Source organism: Artemia sp. Qi Xiang Cuo, chromosome 19 (genome assembly GCF_049724085.1).
Source record: "Artemia sp. Qi Xiang Cuo chromosome 19, ASM4972408v1, whole genome shotgun sequence".
NCBI lineage: Eukaryota > Metazoa > Arthropoda > Branchiopoda > Anostraca > Artemiidae > Artemia > Artemia sp. Qi Xiang Cuo.
Genome location: NC_142812.1, coordinates 18,161,487 through 18,182,975, shown reverse-complemented (window position 1 = coordinate 18,182,975; position 21,489 = coordinate 18,161,487). Strand labels below are relative to the sequence as shown.

At 36.0% G+C, this 21,489-nt stretch overlaps 1 protein-coding gene across 1 annotated transcript in view; it reads left to right on the top strand.

Annotated features, from left to right (window-relative positions):
• The window catches only part of Etf-QO (electron transfer flavoprotein-ubiquinone oxidoreductase), a 251,665-nt gene that overhangs the window by 53,505 nt on the left and 176,671 nt on the right, over positions 1 to 21,489 (top strand). Inside the window, exon 7 of the mRNA XM_089105375.1 lies at positions 14,631 to 14,845. Within this exon, the coding sequence (XP_088961501.1) occupies positions 14,631 to 14,845 (215 nt within the window). The remainder of the gene's footprint in view (positions 1 to 14,630; positions 14,846 to 21,489) is intronic.

The following is a 21,489-nucleotide window of genomic DNA, read 5'->3' as shown; positions in this document are numbered from 1 at the left end:
ATTTTGATTACTAAATATCAATATATGTATATTAAACTGACAATGTACATTCATTTGTATTTTTTTTCATTTCATTTGAAAATCATTTGAAATTTCTTTTTTTTTCATTCATTTGAAAACCACAGTAAAAACTAAAAAAATTAGCCATTTGGTACCTTAAAGGTACTTTAAAAGTAGTATTAAGGTACTTTATAGTACTATAAAGGCAAATTTATACTAAAAAACTGACCTGTTTCTGTTGATGCTTGAATTATACAGGTTTATCTTGGTTTTGACAAGATTTTGAAAGGAACTAAATTTCAGCTGGGGAGGGGGGCAAACTGGGGTGAGGGAGGGGGGGGGGGCAAACCGAGGTCTGGGAGGACTAGTTACTCCCCTGCCCCATAGCAAATTACGCCCCTGCTTTGAAGATGTAGTTGTCTTTGGGAATAAACTGATTGTCAGTATTTCTGTATTACAGACAAAAAGCGTTATCAGATTTAAGTAGTTTTGCGTATCTATTTTCAGGGTTCAGGCGTGGTAATACCAAGAACACGTGATACTCTCCTAAAAAACTCTACACTGTGAAGCAACCAAAGGGAAAATCTTGAAAATCGCGATTTTTCAGGTTTGAGTAGACCTAGGACGGGCCCAAGGGGCAAAAATTGTTTCGTTTGGATGTCCTTGGTACTTAAAAGGCCTAATTGGTACCACAAGAAAAGAGAAAAGCACCACAGGAACATCTTTAAAAAAATACCACATTTATGCATTAAAATTACATTTGAAGATTGCAATAGCATCCTCTGAAAATCTATAACCTGGGAGCAAATGATTCTAAGAGGCAGGATTTCTCTTCCCATCAGGAACATACTTAACCTTGGATGAAGCGTCTTTTGAAGATGAACAAAGACTCAAAGAAAAGGCATCCTCATTAAAACTAAGCCTCGGGATAGAAACCAATAAGGCAGAATAAACTCTCAACGGAGTCACCGTCAGATCCAGACTCCCTTTTTCATCTTCTTTCTTTTCATAAAGTAGGAAAGAGGCTTTTTAGAAATATAAAATTAATAAACCACTATCAACCCACTCGCTTATAGTATAATAGCAGAGCTTATAAAGTTGAGATAGCCTTTCATAGGCAGCGCAATCGCGCTGCCTATAATTTTATAACTACTGAAATAAACAGCATATGTATATGCTGTTTTTCTTCCTTTCCCTCTGTTTTTCTTCCTTTCTTGTATTTCAGTTTCTTTTCCTTCCATGAGCAAGGGTATCATTGCTAGCTTCTGAATGGCGCTCTGCATTTAGGTGAGCTGAACTGCTTGAACTGTTAAAAAGTATGGGAAACCAATTAGCAATTAGCACAAGTAGGTGCTAATTAGGTGCTTCTAAAAAAGGACATGCTGCACGATTCTTGTTTCTAAGTCCCTGTCTGTAATAGAAGAGGGATATCTGAATAATACAAATTTGAACCCTGGGTCGAACGGGTCAACGGCCTAAGATTTGTTGATTTAAGCTCTCCTTTGATCTACAAAATTTAAATTGAATCCGGTTACCTTGGTCGGAATGTAGGTAGGTTTAGTGCAGAAGTTTTTTTTTCAAAAATGAACAACTTGTGTTGCAAAATCTATATTTTTATCTTTATGTATATATACCCTGGGTTCAGATATATGAGGTTTCTTGTAAACTTTGGGTGTGACATGTCGTGCTAAAAAATTGCTGGTTAATGTGATACCTAGTATCAGGGCTGCCGCCGTTATTTGGATTTACCTAGACCTATTAAAAAAAATCTAGTAAATGTAGAGGATTTAGTAAATTTCCCGAAATAAAGTAAAAAGTCATGATTTATAGTAAACAAAAATTTTTTTATTTTACATGAATCCAGGGGGAAAAAAATTGGGGTCCATTTATTATAAAATCTGATTTCGATTACGTTAGATATTATGGCTACTATTGATCTCATTTTTGCGATTTCGCGTCAACCCTAGCACTTAAAAATCTATACTTTTCTCTTGGCTTCTTCTTGATACTCGCCTTGAAAGGCAAACTATTTAAAGTCAGGAGTGGTATGACGGCTTAATTTGTTTTCAGAAAAATTTCCCAGACTCTCATAACGGCTGCTACGTTTGTTAGTTAGCCTTGTCCCTTTTTAAAGACGCTGCTGGAAACGAACTTTTTCCATACTTGCCCAAGTTTTTTCTGACTCTGCAGCTTGCCCCATTCAAGTGCCGGAGCAGAGAGACAGTTCTTGATTTAGTTGGTCATCAAAACTAAAAACCGGAATAGGCTAAGTGTCTCGAGTGCTTCGTCCCTGATGAAAACGAAGCAACTTGTTCTTAGGTCGTCAAGTGGAGTGCGTGACTGGGCAAACCCCCGCGATTGTACCCAGGTTATTTAGAAACGACAATAAGATGGTCCCCTAAGTCAGAATTCGACATCAGTGGATACTTTAAACTTAAACGGGGCTAAGCACGATTAAAATCTTTCAGTGTGACTTTTTTTTAATTGTGACTACATTTTTTCTTCTTACTTTTCGATTTGTATGAGTTGCCTGACCTGAAGACTATCAACACAATGGTGTTTTTTTTAAACTAATTATTGTATGTTATTAAGTTTTATTTTTCTTGGCAGTCCTAGTCCAATTTGAGGTGCACTTTTTAATTTACATATTTTTACAACTAAACCGGTAGCCGATTACGTCATTTCCGTTTTGAAGGGACATAGATTGCATTAGTTTTTGATTCCCTTGAATACGAACGAGAGAGAATCCATAAAAAATCAGTTCAAAAAAATCCTAAATTAATTGCTTTAAAATTTGCCAGAAATCTTTATAAGCAGCTTATCCCTTATTTAAAGACCAGCCCAATTAGTGTTTTAAAAGTGGCAAATTTCCTCTAAAAATGCAAAATTGAAGGGTTTAGATTTCAAACCTAAAAAAGGAAACTGGGGGACAAATTTCAAAAGCCGTCACTTTCAAACACACCTCAGATTCTAAACACTCCATCGCCTGAATTGCTTAGTGAATATAATTTGCAGCTGTTTTTCTTCGTTGCTTGTTTTTTAATTTTTCAATATATCTGAATTTTGTGACCTGAAGACCATTGATAAATCTAAAACCGGGCTTCACCAGCAGGATTTTCAGAATTGAAGATTCCAGACTATTGTTTGACGTCTTGGATACACCGCATCTGTAATACATCCAAATGATAAAAAAAGGGCTTTTGAACATAAAGGTTTCCGGAATTTTCAATCATACTATGAAAACGAAAGAAAAGAGGAAAAGAGAAAAAAAAAACAAGAAAAAAGGGAAAAAGATTTTGTAAATCCTATTGATTATCCTCCTATAGTAAAATTTTTTTTTGAGCATTTAGTAAAAACAGATGCGATTTAGTAAATTTTTCTTCTCAGATTTAGTAAATTCTTCCAGGCCAGGGTGGCAACCCTGCATAGCATAGAGAATCCTGCTCGACTACTATCCTCCCTGTTTCTAAGTGGCGAGAGATTAAAAAAAAAATAAAAAAAATAATAATTCTAGAGCCTTTGAAGTCGGGTAAGGATAGAAGTAGCAATTCCTAAACGGTAGTCTAACCTAGCTCAAAATCACATTGCCAGGATTAGCCTGCCCGGACAAAACTGAACATTTGAGGCAAGGGCGGATCCAGGATCGGGGGGGGGGGTTACTAATTTTTGACTCAGTTTTCGACTAATTATACTAATTTTTACTTAGGTTTTACTAATTTTCAACTTATTTTCGACTCGGTCAAAAATTTCGGGGGGGGGGGGGTTCAAACCGGGTACCCCCCCCCCCTGGCTACGGCCTTGGTTTGAGGCTAGACTAGCCGCTCCTCGGCCCAGAATTCAGTTCAGTTCAATGTGCTTTCTTTAAGTTTCACATTTATAGTGCACTGTCAATGCGGGTTTACCAAAATAATACCAATTGTTTGGTAAATCCGAGCTTAAAATAGAACCTTGAAATCTCAGACCTCTCCTCTCTAACCCATGGAAAAACTTGACCGCATGCCACGCCTTACAGGGCAATATACATGTTAACAATGTTGCATAAAAGTCTTCTTCCATCTTCCTAAATTTCTTTTAATTCCATAGTCTTCCGTCTAAAATTCAATTAAGAAAAATCTAAAGTTTTCTTTTTAATGGCCACGATAATTATTCATCACATACTATGGCCCTTGGTACCTCCATTGTTACGACTGTATCTTGTACCTAGGCCTCCCTGTCGGCTACGATACCTCATTCTACCAGACTCGCAGTCTTGTGATTGCTCACATTTCTTGCCAAATATCTGCTTCTAATTCTTCAATTGTTGACGAGTAATATGGTGTCAACCATGTCCACATCTATGGTCTTTACAACGCTGTCGTGCTGTCTCTTATCCTGCAGGGGCGTAGTTTTCTATGGGACGGGGGAGGGGCAACTGCCCCCTCCAGACCCAAGTTTGCCCCCCCCCCCGACAGGTCAGTTTGCCCCCCCCCCCAGTGGAAATTTAGTTTCTGTAAAAAACTTGTCAAAAATAAGATAAGCCTGCATAATTCCAGTATCCAGAGAAATAGGTCAGTTTTCTTTAGTATATCTTTGCCTTTATGGTAATGTATGGATTTTTTTTTTCAGTTTTCACTGTCATTTTCACTTGATTTGGGAAAACTTGCTCCAGCTTTGCCTCCCCCCTCCCAGAATTTTGACGGAGAGGAATTTTCCGGCCACAGGAAATTCTCCCCGCAGAAAATTACCCCCGCAGAAAATTACTCCCTGGAAAATTTCATCCCGTGTGAAATTCTTCCTCCCTGAAAAATTACCCACCGTTAAAATTCCCTCCTCCCCCATATGCCAAATTGAGTCGCCAAAGAGAAACTATGACGAATACAAATAATGAAGAAAAGAAGGAATTATAAAGAAGGAAAATGTATCAGAAAAAAATACATTAGAAAGTTTTCTTGTCTGAAGTACCTTTAAGGGGCATGTTTTTTTTTCTAATTTAGTTGAATTAACATGGAGTCAAACTTATGTCAAAGCCAAGCTGTCATTAAAAGTTGTTTAATTGCAATGAATAGACTAGACCATGAATTGTTTAAACGTTAATTTTCTTTCTAAAGTTCATAGTTCTTTCAAAATTGTCATTTTAGAATTGACATTAAATTTTCATTTTGATTTTGAATTGAAGTTATCAAGTATTTTGCAGTAGGTTGCATAGGTTGCATCAAGACATGGCTAATTGTAGAGAGAGAAAAGCCAAGACAGATAGTCCAAGTAATTGAGAGGTAAATGTTTAAATGGCTGGGGCACGGGTAAATGGCGGGAGTATGCATGAGTCTCTTATTGGACACATACTTGTTTGTTAGTTAAGGGGTATTTTTCTTCATTTATACTGTTGAAATAAATTATTTCGATTTTTTTTAGTAGCGGATTCACAGAATAGTCAAGTCAATCTTATATATCTTTATATTTGAGTCTTACTTTGTGTCAAGGGTGTATCCAGCATTTTTGATTTTGAGAGGGCTACAAAAACTTTAAAAAAATTATCAATTTTTTATATGTTCCTTTGTTCAGTTTTTACGAGTCGGACAAAATTCACAGGGGACGGGGGAGGTGGTTCAACCCGGCTTTCCCCCTCCCCTGAATACGGCCTTGCTCTGTGTGGACAACATTTCTGGGATTTGTGAACGGCATTAATGAGCGAACTTGATTACCGTTATGTTCTGACAGAATTTTCTCTTTTGTGACTATTGCTGCGGTTTGGAAATAACCTGAACAACAGTTCACATATTTGTTGCTGTTGCGTAAAAAAAGACGATGTAAAATTATTTATTTGTGCAATTAAAGTTGGATTTGTTTTAAACTCAATTAATTACTTGACAAAGCACCTGAGATTGGCAAAATCCGCGACTAATTGATTTGCCGTAATAAGCAAATATTGTTCATGTGTGTTGAACATCTGTGAGAATCAAGTATTATAGAAAATTTCTACTATACAATTTTTGGTACTTATGCATTATACGATAGCCTACTCAACGCTACCGCTATATACTGTATAAGATTCCGAGCGATTCCGAGTTTGAGCGATTCAGTTCGGATTCCGGGCGAATCACTCTACAGAGCATACTTGTGAATCTCTCTTGAACTTCATTCATTCGGCAATAGATTTTGGTCTTATCCCGGCAGCTTTGGTTTGGGATATTCGGAAAGTTTTTGATTCTTTGACTCATCAGATCCTCCCTTGGAAACTATTGCAGATTGGTATAAGATCAAATTTTTTCTCTTGGTTTGAATCATATCTTTCTGGTAGACTTATTTCAATTAATCCGCTTTTCCGGAGCCCTTCTGAAGTAGAATATGGTGTCCCCCAGCGATCTGTTCTTGGCCCCGTTTTATTTATGATTTATGTCAATGATCTGATTTCAGCAGTCAAGAACACCAGTCCTCTGGTATGCTGCAATCTATGTCATCCGGATGTTCCTTCGTGTTCCAATGCTACTTCTAATGAAGATTGCCTCGTTGTTTTTGCTGACAACAGCACTTTTGGGACTCTAGGGAGGATGGAATGAGATGTCAGATCTAATCTGGTGGCAATATTTGAGAAAGCAGTTTCACGGCTTGAGGCAAATTACTTGGCCTTGAATGTTACCAAGTCACATTTTCCTATTTTTTCTCGAATTGGTGTAGCTTTCCCTCAACTGACACAGCTCCAGGTGTCACAAGGCTCCTTGTGCAGACCAAAGAATCGGTTGGTCCGGTTTCTTGGTATCCTGCTTAATGAGAACCTTTCGTTTAGACACCATATAGCCATGATTAGGGTTAAGGTCTCACGGAGTTTGGGTGTCATTCGAAAACTCAAACACACCTTTCCTGGATCTATTCTGAAGCTTCTTTGTTTCTGCCTTGTCCAGTCATATGTATCGTATTGCCCCATAGTATGGATGTCTACTTTTCCTTCTACACTGCGGTCGCTTTCTGTCATGTATGATAAAAGACGGCGTCTGGTTATGGACACCAACCGTTCTTCACCAAGACCACTTCTAAATCTATAGTCTATCTACATTCTTTCTTGTGCTTCTTTTGTTTTTCATCAGATTCATGGTAATCTTCCAAAATCTCTTCAAAAAACTCCTCAGTTTATTTCTGATTCAGCTCCATATAACCTTCGTTCGTCACATAATATCTGCATTCCCCCTACTCCCACTCTGCGGTCAGATTTCAATCCCCTCCTCGCTTTTCATCAGGCTTGGAACGCCTTGCCTTCTTCAGTACAGAAATGCCCCTCGATGGGCACTATAAAGAGGTTTCTTGAGGACCATTTATTTAATAATAAAAATTAATAATTAATTTTTTTTTTTTTTTTTTTTTTTTTTGTCCCCTGAATTTTTAGTTGTGTTTTATGGTGGTCTTATCTGCGCTATGACTCCCAGGCCTCAGGTATGATTATCAATATTTATTGCTGAAACTTGTATAGTTCACTAAGGAGTAGCATTCATGAAGACGGGTTAAATTTTATTGCTTTCGCACCATTTTATTACAGTCCAATAATTATAAGCCTTATGACTGAAATAACCCATAAACGTTAATTTTGCTACCTAGCCTCAGAAATAAGCAGAGCTGATTGAACTGGGATTTATATAGTTTTAAATATAAGCTTAAAAGGGCTGTACATGGCTTAAGTTATGATATTTTAATATCTTGGATAAGAGTTATGAATAATATCGTAACAGCTATTATTATGTTGGTTCTACCTGACAATACACATAATTCTGTTTAGACGATAGGAATTCGCTTATAGTAATTATATTTTATTTTATTTTTTTTATTTTTATTATTTTTTTTTTTTTGAGTCTATTTAATATAATTAATTAATTGTAGTTTATTTATTCTAATTTTTTCTATAGTTGCTATTTTATCTATATTTTCTTTTCTTCTCCTTCATATGTGAGTAAGTGATCATTTTAAATTTTCTTTTGTTTTTTATCTCTGAGTATGTAATTCATATGTCTTCCCTCTTTGTACAGGCCAATGAGCCTTTGAGGGATTAATAATATATAATATTATATGTGTATTTAATGAAGAATAAAACTTATCTTATCTTATCTATCTTATCTATCAGTCTAACTGGTATTTGCAATAGACAAATGGATCGCAAAGCGGGGCTTCTCATTGAGTTTACAATATTTAAACTATTGTTTTCGGGGATTTAGGGGGGGGGGGACGTACCTAGGTTACGTTACGTATTTAATATTTGCTATGCTTTACCTCCCACCCACCCCCTAATGAGCAAATATATGGCCCAAATGTGTATCTAAACTATTATATATTCATCCTATTTTAATTCATTAGCATTAACCAAATTGACTTCTTTCGTGGCTACCGTATAACCCATAAGTACCCAATTTTTTTCTATAATGTTCTAGTCACTGATATAGAGTGGCAGAGTGCTTATTGTGTAATAATTCTCTCGACTTTATCTATTTCTCATGTTTTTATACCCCGCTTACCCCTACACATTAGCCTATTCACCTTTCTTGGCCAGGGTATTGTATCGTGTTTGGAATCTTGTTACGATTAAGGAAGCTGAAGCTATGAGAAACGAGGCTGAGCCCAACTATATTTTAGGGAATTGAGCCGAAATTCGTCGATACGGTACGAAAATTCTAATTGTGTGAAATTTAGGAAGATTTGACCACAGTGAACCATACAGTAATAAGTAAATATGTTTCTAGTCGGAGGAACGCTGTCAAACGGGATGGATATTTTTCAGTGCTCCAGTTGAATATTCAGGGTCTTTGATCTTGAATAGACCAACTAAAACAGATTGTTTTTGATGAGCTACCTGCCGTTGTTGGTTTATGCGAGGCTTTTTTTAGATTCTAAAAATGATATGTTTTTGGATTTGCAAGGTTATAAAATGGAACGACTGAATCGACAAAAGATGGCCAAGGGTGGTCTTGCTTTGTATATTTCTAATAATCTCCCATATTCTCTTAGAGTGGATTTATCCAGAAATATCGAAGGTGTCTTTGAGTCACTTTTCGTAGATATTAAATGAAGAGGTAAGGACTTAATTGTTGGTATTATTTATCGATCTCCTAGCGGCTCTATTCCACCGTTTCTACACACCCTTAATGATCTACTGGATACCATCCTAAAATAGTCGACTGAATTAATTATTATGGCAGATTTTAATATAAACTTGATGGATATAAGGTCTTCTGTATATTTGGATTTTCTGTCGTCCATGCTTGCCGCAGGTACTTTACCTTTTGTATGTATCCCATCTCGCATAACAGAGAGTATGTCATCTCTGATAGACAATATTTTCTGTACGGCTACCTCGATCCAAAATTATGTTTTAGTGAGCGACATTTCTGATCATTTCCCTGTTGACTCTAGATACTGTTTTGATAAACTGACCATTGAGAGAACTTGTGAATCTGGTAAGAGGCCTTTTAGGTTTGGTGAAGCGGAATTGATGCTTCTTAGGTCAAGATTGGCAGAAATTTCTTGGGTGGGTTTTGAGAGTGATTCTGACTTTTGTAATTTATTTCATACTTTTTATGAGTCTATTAAAGATGCTGTTCTTGATATTTGTTCTGTTTCATCTTCTAATCGTAAGTCTAAGAATACTTTTCCTCTAAATCCTTGGATGACCCCTGGTCTCCTTAGGAGTTGTAGGAGAAAAAATAATCTCTGGAGGGCCTTTAAGTCTGCTAGCCCTTCAAAGAAAGCTATATGCTTTCAGCGATTTAAAATTTATAGGAATATTCATAATTCTGTTTGTCGAAAGGCCAAGTCCCAGGATTATTTTAATTTATTTTCAGATTGTGGTAAAGATATAAGAAAAACATGGCAGGTTATAAATTCTGTGCTAAGGCCCTCTTTTCATTCTTTTCATTCTCCATCAGCTCCTTCTTTTTTGGATATTGATGGCAAAATCATCGAAGGTGAACTGAATGTTCAAGATGCATTTACTTCATATTTTGCGAATATTGGTAAAAGGACCGCTTCGGCTGTTGGTTCTTCTCCTTCAGGATTCAACTTCAGGTCTTATCTTGGGCCACCTTGTATGAAGTCAATGTTTTTTTGGAACCAGCGACGGAGAAAGAAATAGCTAAAATTGTTATGGGATTGAAAAATTGTTCGTCGTCTGGCCCTGATAATATTCCTACTAAAGTAATTAACTTCATACTTCCTTCCATTATTTATCCATTAATAAAACTGATTAACTTTTCCTTTCGGCATGTTATTTTCACGAGGAGTCTCAAGTGTGCTCGAGGCATAATCTTATATAAGGGGGGGACATGGAATGATCTTTCGAACTATCGGCCAATGTCTTTATTGTCTGTGCGTAGAAAAGTATTTGAGAAGGCGATGCTTTCTCGTCTTAATCATTTTCTTACTTCTAAAGATTTTTTTCACGATTTTCAATTTGTTTTTCGAGCAAATCATTCGACTGAGCATGCTTGTGCGGTTTTACTTAATTATCTTCACTCTGCCATAGACTCGCATTTGATTCCTGTTGCTTTGTTTCTGGATGTTCGTAAAGCCTTTGATTCTTTAACCCACAGTGTTCTTCTATTTAAACTTTCTCATTTTGGCGTAAGAGGTAGTGCGTTTTTTTGGTTCAAGTCTTTCATGTGAGGTAAAATAATTTCTGTTAATCCGCTGTCGCATCATCCAGTGTTGACCAGGGGGCCCCTAAAGGGTCAATATAAGGGTCAGTACTGTTCTTAATTTATATAAATGACCTAAATTTTGCAGTTATATATAAAAATCCTCTTTATTGTTGTCGTCTATGTCATCCAACAGTCTCCCTTACCCATAATTATAGTTTGCATACCTCGGATTCTCTTGTTACTTTTGCCGATGATACCACCCTTATTACTTCTGGGAGAACAGAGGATGAGGTTCGTACAAAGCTAGTTGACCTATTTGAGTAAGTTTCAATTTGGTTTGATGATAACTTTCTTGCCTTATATGTTTCTAAAACTAGTTTTTTAGTTTTTTCTCGTATATTCCAGGCTTGCCCTCAATTATCTGAAATTCATATATCCAAAGGCTTTATTAGTAGACCAAAAGTTGTTCGCTAGTATCCGTCGATGGCAGTTCATATTTTTTTGGATTTTGTGCAAATCGCGGATATTGGCGAATAACTCGCTCTTATGGTTGTTAGGTATTTGGTTTTAATTCTTTTAATTTTTGGCTTTTATTGAATTTTATTCATCTTTTAAGTTTTTGGTTTTTTCTTTTGGTTTTTTGGTTCTTTTCACATTGACTTTCCGCGTTTGTTTTTTGTTGTTTTTTTTTTTTCTCTCTCTTCGGCACTTTCCTTGGATACATCGTTTCGTTTCGCGCTGAAGAAGAGAGGCGTTTGTCCTCTCGAAATATTCGCTGTTTTTTCAGTATTTTCATTTGGCCTATAAAAACCCCATTTTTGCTCATTTTTCTTTCTTTATGAGACCAAAGGATGGCCATGTCCGTTTCTTAGGTATTCTCCTAGATGAAAATTCAACTTTCTATCACCATATTGATTTGATTAAAATGAAGGTATGCACAAACCTCGGTATTCTAAGAAGACTAAAGCATATCTTTCCAGGTCCAATTCTAAGAATCCTATTTCATAGCTTAATTCATTCTTATGTTTCCTATTGTTCAGTCATATGGATGTCTACTTTCCCTTCTTTTCTCAAACCGCTTTCGAATAAGTATGATAAAGCTATAAATCTTATCCAGAATGTAAATCGTTCGGCAACTAAACCGTTACTTGATATTAAAAAACTTCATATTTTTTCCTGTGCGTCTTTCGCTTTTCTTCAGCTCCATGGTGATATTCCTAGGTCCCTTAGGTTTACGTCTTCTTTTGTATCTGATCGGTCAAATTATCAACTCCGTAGTTCTCCAAATATCCAAATTCCCCATACACCAACACTAAGATCCGATTTTGATCCTCTTGTTGCGTATCATTTGACATGGAACACCCATCCCGATTCGGCTCGAGAACGCCACTCGTTTGGCACCTTCAAAAGACTAGTAAAAAGATATTTGTTTTCATGTGATTAATTTTCTTTACTTTTTCCTGCTGCCAATAGTTTTTTTTTTTTTTTTTTAGATGTTGTGATTCACCGTAGTTTGATAAAGTTTATTTAGTGAACCGTCCCTTTTTTTTTATGAAGCAAATGCTTCACATGTTAAAAGTTCAAATGCTTATGTTTATATGTTTAAATATTAATGTTATATCTATATTGTTTAAATCTTAAGCGTTTAAATGTTTAATGTTTATTTGATATTTTCATAATCCCCCTCCTACAGGCCATGGAGCCTTTGTGGGGATTTGTAGATTGTTATGTAATTATTTTACTGATATATGGAAAATAAACCTATCTATCTATCTATCTATCTACTTCGTTTATTTTTGGTGAATCAAGGAAATGATAATTTCGAAAACAAGCAGAAACTCTACTAGAAATCTGAATTTTCCTCGAGTTTGTCAAATCGAAGTCTTTTAATCCTGCTTTTAAAACTTTAAATGAATCTGCAACTCCTCCAAATTTATTGCGTTTTTTTTGTTCATCTCTGATGCCCATTCTTTCTATTATATTTTTACTTTCAAAACATTCAATGGAGATCAGATCAATTACCATACACATTCTAGCTTATAATCTTTATTAAAAAGGGGGAAAAAATCCCTCTCAACACTATTCACCCAATTTTATTGTATCAGATTCCAATATCTAATTGAAACCGATATAGTGTACTTACCAGAGTTGCCAACTGTTCAAGAATTAAATTACTAACGTCTTTAGAAGAAATCGCTAAATCAGTTAAAAAACCATTGAAATTATAGTTTGCTTCCTTTCTTCTTAAAGGTGTAAAAGGCATATTAATCAATTGTCTCGGCGTTGAGAAAAAACGTAATGCTTCTTCTAAGGAGATAAGAGGTACTATTCATAGACACGATTTTTTTGCATTTTTGTTTTGTTCTTGCGAGTCGGAAAAACATTTCGGGGGGGGGGGGGTCAGACCCCTAACCCCTCCCCTGAATACGGCATTGCATATACGTCATACAAAAAAAAACAGAAAAACCCAGTAACTCAATTTTTAATTTTAAAAAAAAGATCTCCATATTAAAATTAGATGACCAAGTTTGAAAATAAGTAGCGTGTGAAAAGTCAGCTGAAAGTGAGCAAAAAAATATATCATCATGGCGCTCTAGCAACTGTAACTTTCATTGATGCTCTACCAAAAGACAAACATAAATATAAATTTAAACTTTGCATTAAGAGTATTCAAGATTAAAAACATCATATTATTAGTTGATGGACTTACCTACAAAATCATCTTATTAGAAAGACCAATTAGGCTATTTTTATTCTGTTATATATATCCCTTTAATGACTATTGACGTATCAGAATCCTTCTCAACACTATCCACCCAATTTTATTGTATCTTATTCCGATAAACGAATAAGTAGAACAACAGGGCAATTTTATACAAGACAGTGGAACGCAACTTTAAATGAATATTTCGACCCTATATCCAAGGGCCGTCCTCAGCAAAACAGACGACGAGAATAAAAACACTATAAAAGAAACTTACATTAAAATTCAATTATTAAAACTGTTTAAAAAAAATGTTTTAAAACAGCCCTAATATCATTACTTCAAGGAAGTTCAACCAGGACTGGTACTCCAAACGAATGAACAGAGAACAATTCATTCAGATGGAATTAAAATACTTACAGACAAGCTTTTAAAGCTAGTCTTACCTTCTTGGCAGCCAGCCCAGAAGGTCTATTCGTAATAGGTTGAGTTGAGTTATTTAATGTTTTTTTTTATATAATTAGTTAAATCATTTTTAATTAAGTTTGTGTATAGGGCATTAAGCGAATATTCCCCCAAATCTCTATTTAAAGAAATATTGCTATTTATTTTGATTTTAATTTCAATTGCCTCTCGAACAACCTGTTTTATGCCTAAATCATTGCTAATAAGGCAAGTTTCTTCAAAAAGCATTTTATGACTAGGGTTATCATATTTGTGACTGCTTAAAGCAGAATCAAAGGTAATATTTGTACTATTAGAATTTAAAGCTTTAGTTATGTCATCTTTGTGTTGTTGCTGGTGTTTTTCTAAATTTTGATGGGTTCTACCAACATAAAAATGGCCACAGTCACATGGTATTTGATAAACCCCTCTCTGGCGAGTAGCTGGGGTTATATCTTTACCAGAATTTAAGAAATTCATGATTTTAAAATTATTTGTAAATGCGACATAAAAATTATTTTGTGTGCAAACTTTTTTTAAACTTGCAGTGACCTTTGGAATATATGGAAGGTAAATTATATTTGAGGGCTTGACGGGAACTTCACATTGTAAAAGACCCTTAAATTTACGGGAGTGTCTTGCCAATCTTTGGCTAATTGTATTGTTAATAAAGACAATAGGATAACCGTTTCCAAAAAAAAAAGAATTTTTGGAATTTTTGGAAAAAAAGGAAAAAAGAATCCTTCATCTGCAGAAAGTGTTCTAGCCATCTCAAGCTTTTTCTTATTACAGCCCTAGAAAGGGGGATGGAACCACAATGAGCCAAGATTTGTTAAATTGTTGTTTATGTATTTTGTATTGTATTTGGGGACTAATTTTTCCCTTTCCAGGATTTCTTATGGTGCTAGAGCATTAAACGAGGGGGGTTATCAAAATATTCCGAAATTGGCTTTCCCTGGTGGCTGTCTTGTCGGTTGCAGTCCTGGTTTTATGAATGTACCGAAGATTAAAGGATCACACAATGCAATGAAAAGTGCAATGGTAGCTGCCGAAAGTATATTCGAAACTCTTGTCGAGGAAGAAGGAAAAGAAACAGAAACGAAAGGTGAGTCAAATATTTATAAGCTGCCCTGTATAATATAACTAGTAATATTGCAATTAAAACTAGCCAAAACTTAAGCGTGTGGGGAGCCCATAGGAGGGGAAAGAAAAAAGAAGAGCGGTGAATAAAATCTTGCCCTACCCACCAAAATCACAAAATTATTTATAAAAATCTTGATTAAAATATTATGTGTGTATCTTTAATTTCTTTTCGTTACTTTTGCTTAGCATTGGATCTAACATAATAGACTACTTTTGAAAGACAAACACGTGTCTCCGCGTGTTTGTCGTAGTGTCTTGGAAAATAACAGTATTTATCAAGATAGCTCGATCAAGGGGGGGGGGGGTAGATTTTCTTGTAGCTTTCCCTTGAGATTGGTGTGACAGTTCCTCATTAAGGCTCAATTTTGAATCCTCTGGAGTGGTCCCAGCGGGTTTTAAAAAGCTCCTGTAAAAATGAGTATTCACTTTCAGTAAATTATCTGCTACTTGCCAAATTGAATCCGTGACTTGTGTACATGGTTTACTTTAGTTGATATTTCTTTATTTTAATCCATTGAGTCGGTTAGTTCTAATCTACCCAATATATTTTAACTACCGATATCACTAATAAAAACTCATCAAAGCTAAGGAGTGGGAAGCTCATAAGAGAGGAAAAGGAAGTTACTTTTTGAAGATAAACAGTTAATGCCATCTTGCGTTACCAAGCCAAAATCACCACGTTACTAATGAAAACTTACTACTAGTACTACTACTAACAACTCACCGCAGCACTAAGCCGCCTGAGACCAATACAGCTATGTACGCTTCTACTCCATCCCCATCTATTCAAAGCCTCTCTCTTTACACCCTCCCACGGAGTTTTGGCGTCGCTGTCTTAGTGTCTTGTCAAACAGCGGTATTAGTCAAGATAGCTCGTTCGAGGGAGGGGGGTAGATTTCTCTATAAAAATAGTAATTGAAGCCACATTAAACGTCTCACTTAGAAAGTTCCATTGTTATCAGTGGTATAGCTCCCCCTTGTGGCTCTATTTTGGCTCCTCTGGAATGGTTCCAGGAGGTTTTTTGGAGCCCCGTGTAAGGAGAGCCTTCTTGGCTAATCATTGCCATTCTTGGCTAATCATGTAATACGTTCCAATATGAACGAATGTTATTCAACTAAATGGTGTAATTTGTATTCATTGTCTCATAAACTCCTATAAGTCAGTTAGTTATAATCTACCCTACATGTTGTAGCTCTACGTCGCTATACAGTAACTATATATCACACTGTAACTGTATATCACCAACATCATCAATAAAAACTCGTTAAAACAAGAGTGTGGGGAACTCATAAGAGAGGAAACAGAAGTTGTTTTTTAAGGAAAAAAGCGCTACTCAAAAAAGTTAAAAATTTACTTGTATATCCTTTTTTGCTTTTCGTGAACATGATTAAAATATAAAAGAATTTCTGCGGTCAAATTAACACAATAGGTGTAATTGTGTACATGTTTTAAATATAACCTGTGCTCTGCATACAGCCATAAAAAATGGCCGAAAACAATATTATCCTTGTTCTTTTTATAACATGAAATATAATTATAAATAATAAATAATTTTAATACTTTAAGGAAATTTCCAGGCTGGTCTCCAGAAGGCATAGCTAACCTTAGAAGATTAGTTCTGATCCTGTTTGAAGTATTTTCGGTTCGTTTTAAGTTTGACTCGTATTTTTTATTGTAATTTCGGTTCGCTTTACGCTTGATTACTCTTTTACTTTATTTGTAATCGTCTTAGGCTTCATGTAGCCCTTTAATCTTCTTTGAAAAAGTTCTTATGGGGGAGTTTTTTTTTTAATAATTTCTACTTGTTTTTAAATGACAGCTTTGTTTATTTATTTTTTTTTATTGTTAGTAGTAGTCGTAGTATTGGTTGTAGTAGTAGTTGTGGGGATGGTAGTAATCGTAGTTGTCGTAGTTGTTGTAGTTGTAGTAGTCGTATAGTCGTAGTAGTTGTAGCAGCAGCAGTAGTAGTAGTCATCGCTTTAGTAGTAGCCGTGGTAGTAGTAGTCGTATGAGTAGGAGTCATAATAGTAGTAACCGTAGTATTAGTAGTCGTCTTAGTAGTTCTATTCGTAATAGCTGTACTGGTAGTAGCATTAGTAGTTGTAGTATTCGTGGTACTATTAATTGTAGTAGCAGTAATCGTAATAGCAGTTTTTTTTTTAATTAGCTATCGGTTGGAAGCGTCTTTACATTTTGCAGCCCCTCCTTCTCAAGTTTAAGATATTCTTGGATAAAACAGGTCAAAAACTGTAGTTGAAGAGTATTGCCAGTAGAGACCAAAACTCAAAAATAGATTTTTTTTTTTTTTTTGTTATATTTTAATCAAAGTGGTATTTTTATATTTTACTATATCCAAGCAAACAAATCGTCTGAATCAATCTACTATCCGTTTAAAGATAAAATAAAGATAAATTAACGAGAGCAGAAGAAAGATCCCCCCCCCCTCACGTTTAAGAGATTTCATGGATCAGATAGTTCATAGTGTGGACTTGACTTAAGTGCCGTCCGTCCTTGGAGGTCGTCTCGGCTTTTTCTTCGTAATAGCGTGGATATGCCTTCTGTATGCCTCACGGTCTTCTGCTAGGCGAAGAAGGTCAGAAAAGCGATGAGGCGCAAGGTTTTCCTTCCACCTCTCTGAGGCATGACCACGATGACAAGAACTGTGATTTGGCCGTCAATGATGATTTTTGGGAGACGGAACTGACTCATCCGTTTTATGTGACGAAGCCACCGAAGTTGCTGGGGTTGGGTCTTGATGAGGATTGTTGATTGGATGTTAAGGTGTTCAACGAGTTCAAAGTTTGAGATTAAAATAATCGATAAAAATCCACGGTTTTTAGTATTATATTTTATATAATGCATGTATATATAATAGACATTATATTAATATAAAGAAATCATCCGAGTCAGTTTACTATCCTTGTAAAGAAAAAAGATCATAAAGATAAAATCACCATAGGAAAAGAAGGAAAGATATCTTTTAATAAATAGCACTTACATGCTTACATTTTATTAAAATATTATCTGCTCTATTTTATTTTTCGTTATACCTAGATTGTCTTTATTGCCATTTTTTATTCTTTGCCGTGTAAAAAGTTTCATTTCTTTTTTCTAAGTCTTCTACTTCTATAAAACTTTCTAGTAGTATAAAAAGTCGTCTTCTTGTCGTGAAAGTTCTGTTTTTTTTTGGGGTCTTTCCCATTACGGAACTAGCTTTATAGACCTATTGACAGCCTTCTGTGATCTTACGGGTGGGGATAAAAACGCATTAGCTTTTCCCTTGCGAACACTAAATCGCCCTTTCTTTGATTGGTTTGCTTTTTTAAAAGGTGGATTCTGATTGGGAGAAATAAGTTTGTTGATAAACAGTTTAATCTTTCAAAATAAAAACATATCATGCATGCGTTCAAGGATCTCGGGTTAGGTGTACATATGGGTGATGTCAGTGTAAACCTCTGTTTAGTTCTTAATTTGTATGGCCTTTTTATATTGGCATATGTAACGGTTTACGTAATTCCAAAGATAGACGATAAACGTTGGTACATGGTCTTTATTTAATAATGTGAGAATACACACAGAGAAAATAAGGTAGCACAAGAACAACTAACTACGACGAAGGCGAAAGATGGACTGCCTTTAGAAGTGTACCAAGAGAATAACTTTCCTGGAAACGGAAGTTCCAGCTATTGGCTGTTCGACCATGCCTGGGAACGAGCCCTTTCCCACGACTAGCCTTAGTCCCGAGAGCCCCCCCTGGCCCACTCTCGTTGATACATAAATGGCCAAATAACAAGAAATGAGACACCCGGAAAAGCCTTCTCGAGTATATGTTCCAAATACTTAACAGATTCTCCCCCCTGTTTTAAGTTAAATTTCCCAATTTTGGCTTATCCCGTTATTATTTAACCCTCAAACTTTAATTTTTCAAAACATTCGATACCCTTCCCAAATTATTCACTTCTCACCTACTAACATTGTACAGCATAAAATAGTAACAATTACATAATATAAACACTACACAGTACTTACATAAGTAAACACTTACATAGTATAAACGAACCACACTAACAACAGTAGTCGGAAACTGGATATTTTAACACTTCATTTTATCTGTATACTTTAAAATAGACTAGTTCCCCATACCCCTGAATTTGATGAGGACAAGGAAAGTTGGGATTATGTATAAACTTCGGATTAGGGCAAAAGGAATGACCGAGAAAGGCTAATTAATCCTGAAAATACCAGCGACAAATAAATGAAATTGCATAAACTTATAAATAATGGAATAGATATGTCAACCATTGTAGTGCCTCGGTTTTGACCTATTTGGTTTTGATCTACTAACTTGTGGTTCGACAAATGGCAGCACTACTGTTGATATCTCTACATGACTATTAGCGCTACGCATTAAAACCATCTCATGAGGCATCAAGTCATCCCACGGGACCTCAAAACCAGCTCTTTTTCCATGGGTTGCCAAACTACCCTGCGGAGCATCAAAACATCTCGCAGTGCATAAAAACCATCTCACAAGGCATCAACCTAATCTCGCGGGACATTAAAACCAGCTCCTTTTCCCTGGTACTCTGTAAACCTCTGTTTAGTTCTCAATTTGTATGGCCTTTTTATATTGGCATATGTAACGGTTTACGTAATTCCAAAGATAGACGATAAACGTTGGTACATGGTCTTTATTTAATAATGTGAGAATACACACAGAGAAAATAAGGTAGCACAAGAACAACTAACTACGACGAAGGCGAAAGATGGACTGCCTTTAAAAGTGTACCAAGAGTATAACTTTCCTGGAACGGAAGTTCCAGCTATTGGTTGTTCGACCATACCTGGGAACGAGCCGTTTCTCACGACTAGCCTTAGTCCCGAGAGCCACCCTGGCCCACTCTCGTTGACACATAAATGGCCAAATAACCAAGAAATGAGACACCCGGAAAAGCCTTCTCGAGTTTATGTTCCAAATACTTAACAGATTCTCCCCCCTGTTTTAAGTTAAATTTCCCAATTTTGGCTTATCCCGTTATTATTTAACCCTCTAACTTTAATTTTTCAAAACATTCAATACCCTTCCCAAATTATTCACTTCTCACCTACTAACATTGTACAGCATAAAATAGTAACAATTACATAATGTAAACACTACACAATACTTAAATAAGTAAACACTTACAAAGTATAAACGAACCACACTAACAACAGTAGTCGGAAACTGGATATTTTAACACTTCATTTTTCTCTGTATACTGTAAAATAGACTAGTTCCCCATACCCCTGAATTTGATGAGGACAAGGAAAGTTGGGATTATGTATAAACTTCGGATTAGGGCAAAAGGAATGACCGAGAAAGGCTAATTAATCCTGAAAATACCAGCGACAAATAAATGAAATTGCATAAACTTATAAATAATGGAATAGATATGTCAACCATTGTAGTGCCTCAGTTTTGACCTATTTGGTTTTGATCTACTAACTTGTGGTTCGACAAATGGCAGCACTACTGTTGATATCTCTACATGACTATTAGCGCTACGCATTAAAACCATCCCGTGAGGCATCAAATCATCCCACGGGACCTCAAAAGCAGCTCTTTTTCCATGAGTAGCCAAACCACCCTGCGGAGCATCAAATCATCTCGCAGTACATAAAAACCATTCCACTAGGCATCAACCTAATCTCGCGGGACATTAAAACCAGCTCCTTTTCCCTGGTACTCTGTAAACCTCTGTTTAGTTCTCAATTTGTATGGCCTTTTTATATTGGCATATGTAACGGTTTACGTAATTCCAAAGATAGACGATAAACGTTGGTACATGGTCTTTATTTAATAATGTGAGAATAGACACAGAAAATAAGGTAGCACAAGAACAACTAACCACGATGAAGGCGAAAGATGGACTGTCTTTAGAAGTGTACCAAGAGCATAACTTTCCTGGAACGGAAGTTCCAGCTATTGGTTGTTCGACCATGCCTGGGAACGAGCCCTTTCCCACGACTAGCCTTAGTCCCGAGAGCCCCCCCCCCTGGACCACTCTCGTTGACACATAAATGGCCAAATAACTAAGAAATGAGACATCCGGAAAAGCCTTCTCGAATTTATGTTCCAAATACTTTAGATCAGGTTGCTCTCTTCCCCATTTCTTATGTATCAGCGCGGCCATATCCAAGATTTTTGTTTAAGGGGGGAGTTACAAAAAAAAAATCTGTTTCCTGTGAATGAAATCTGTTTACATGTAATTTTGCTACTTTTGCATGAGTTGGGCAAAATTTTCAGGGAGGGGGGAGGATTCAAACCGTGTAAACCTCCTCCCATGATACGATATTGTGTTCCAGGGTAGTCAGTAAAAAAAAATATCAGAGTCGGTAATTGCGCAGCAAAGTACCTTGATTTTACAGAATCAGTTTTAAGTCAAAATAAATTATATGACAAGTTTTGAGTGATTTTAAGGAGGAGGGGGGGAATATTGTCTTTCACTATAATGAGTAAAATCATTCTGTCGCTAGGCCTACTGCCTCAAGAAGGGGCTTCTTCTGACGGAATTATATGCAAGAAATTGACAAAATTTTGTGCTTTGTTGGCCTCAAGCTAATCT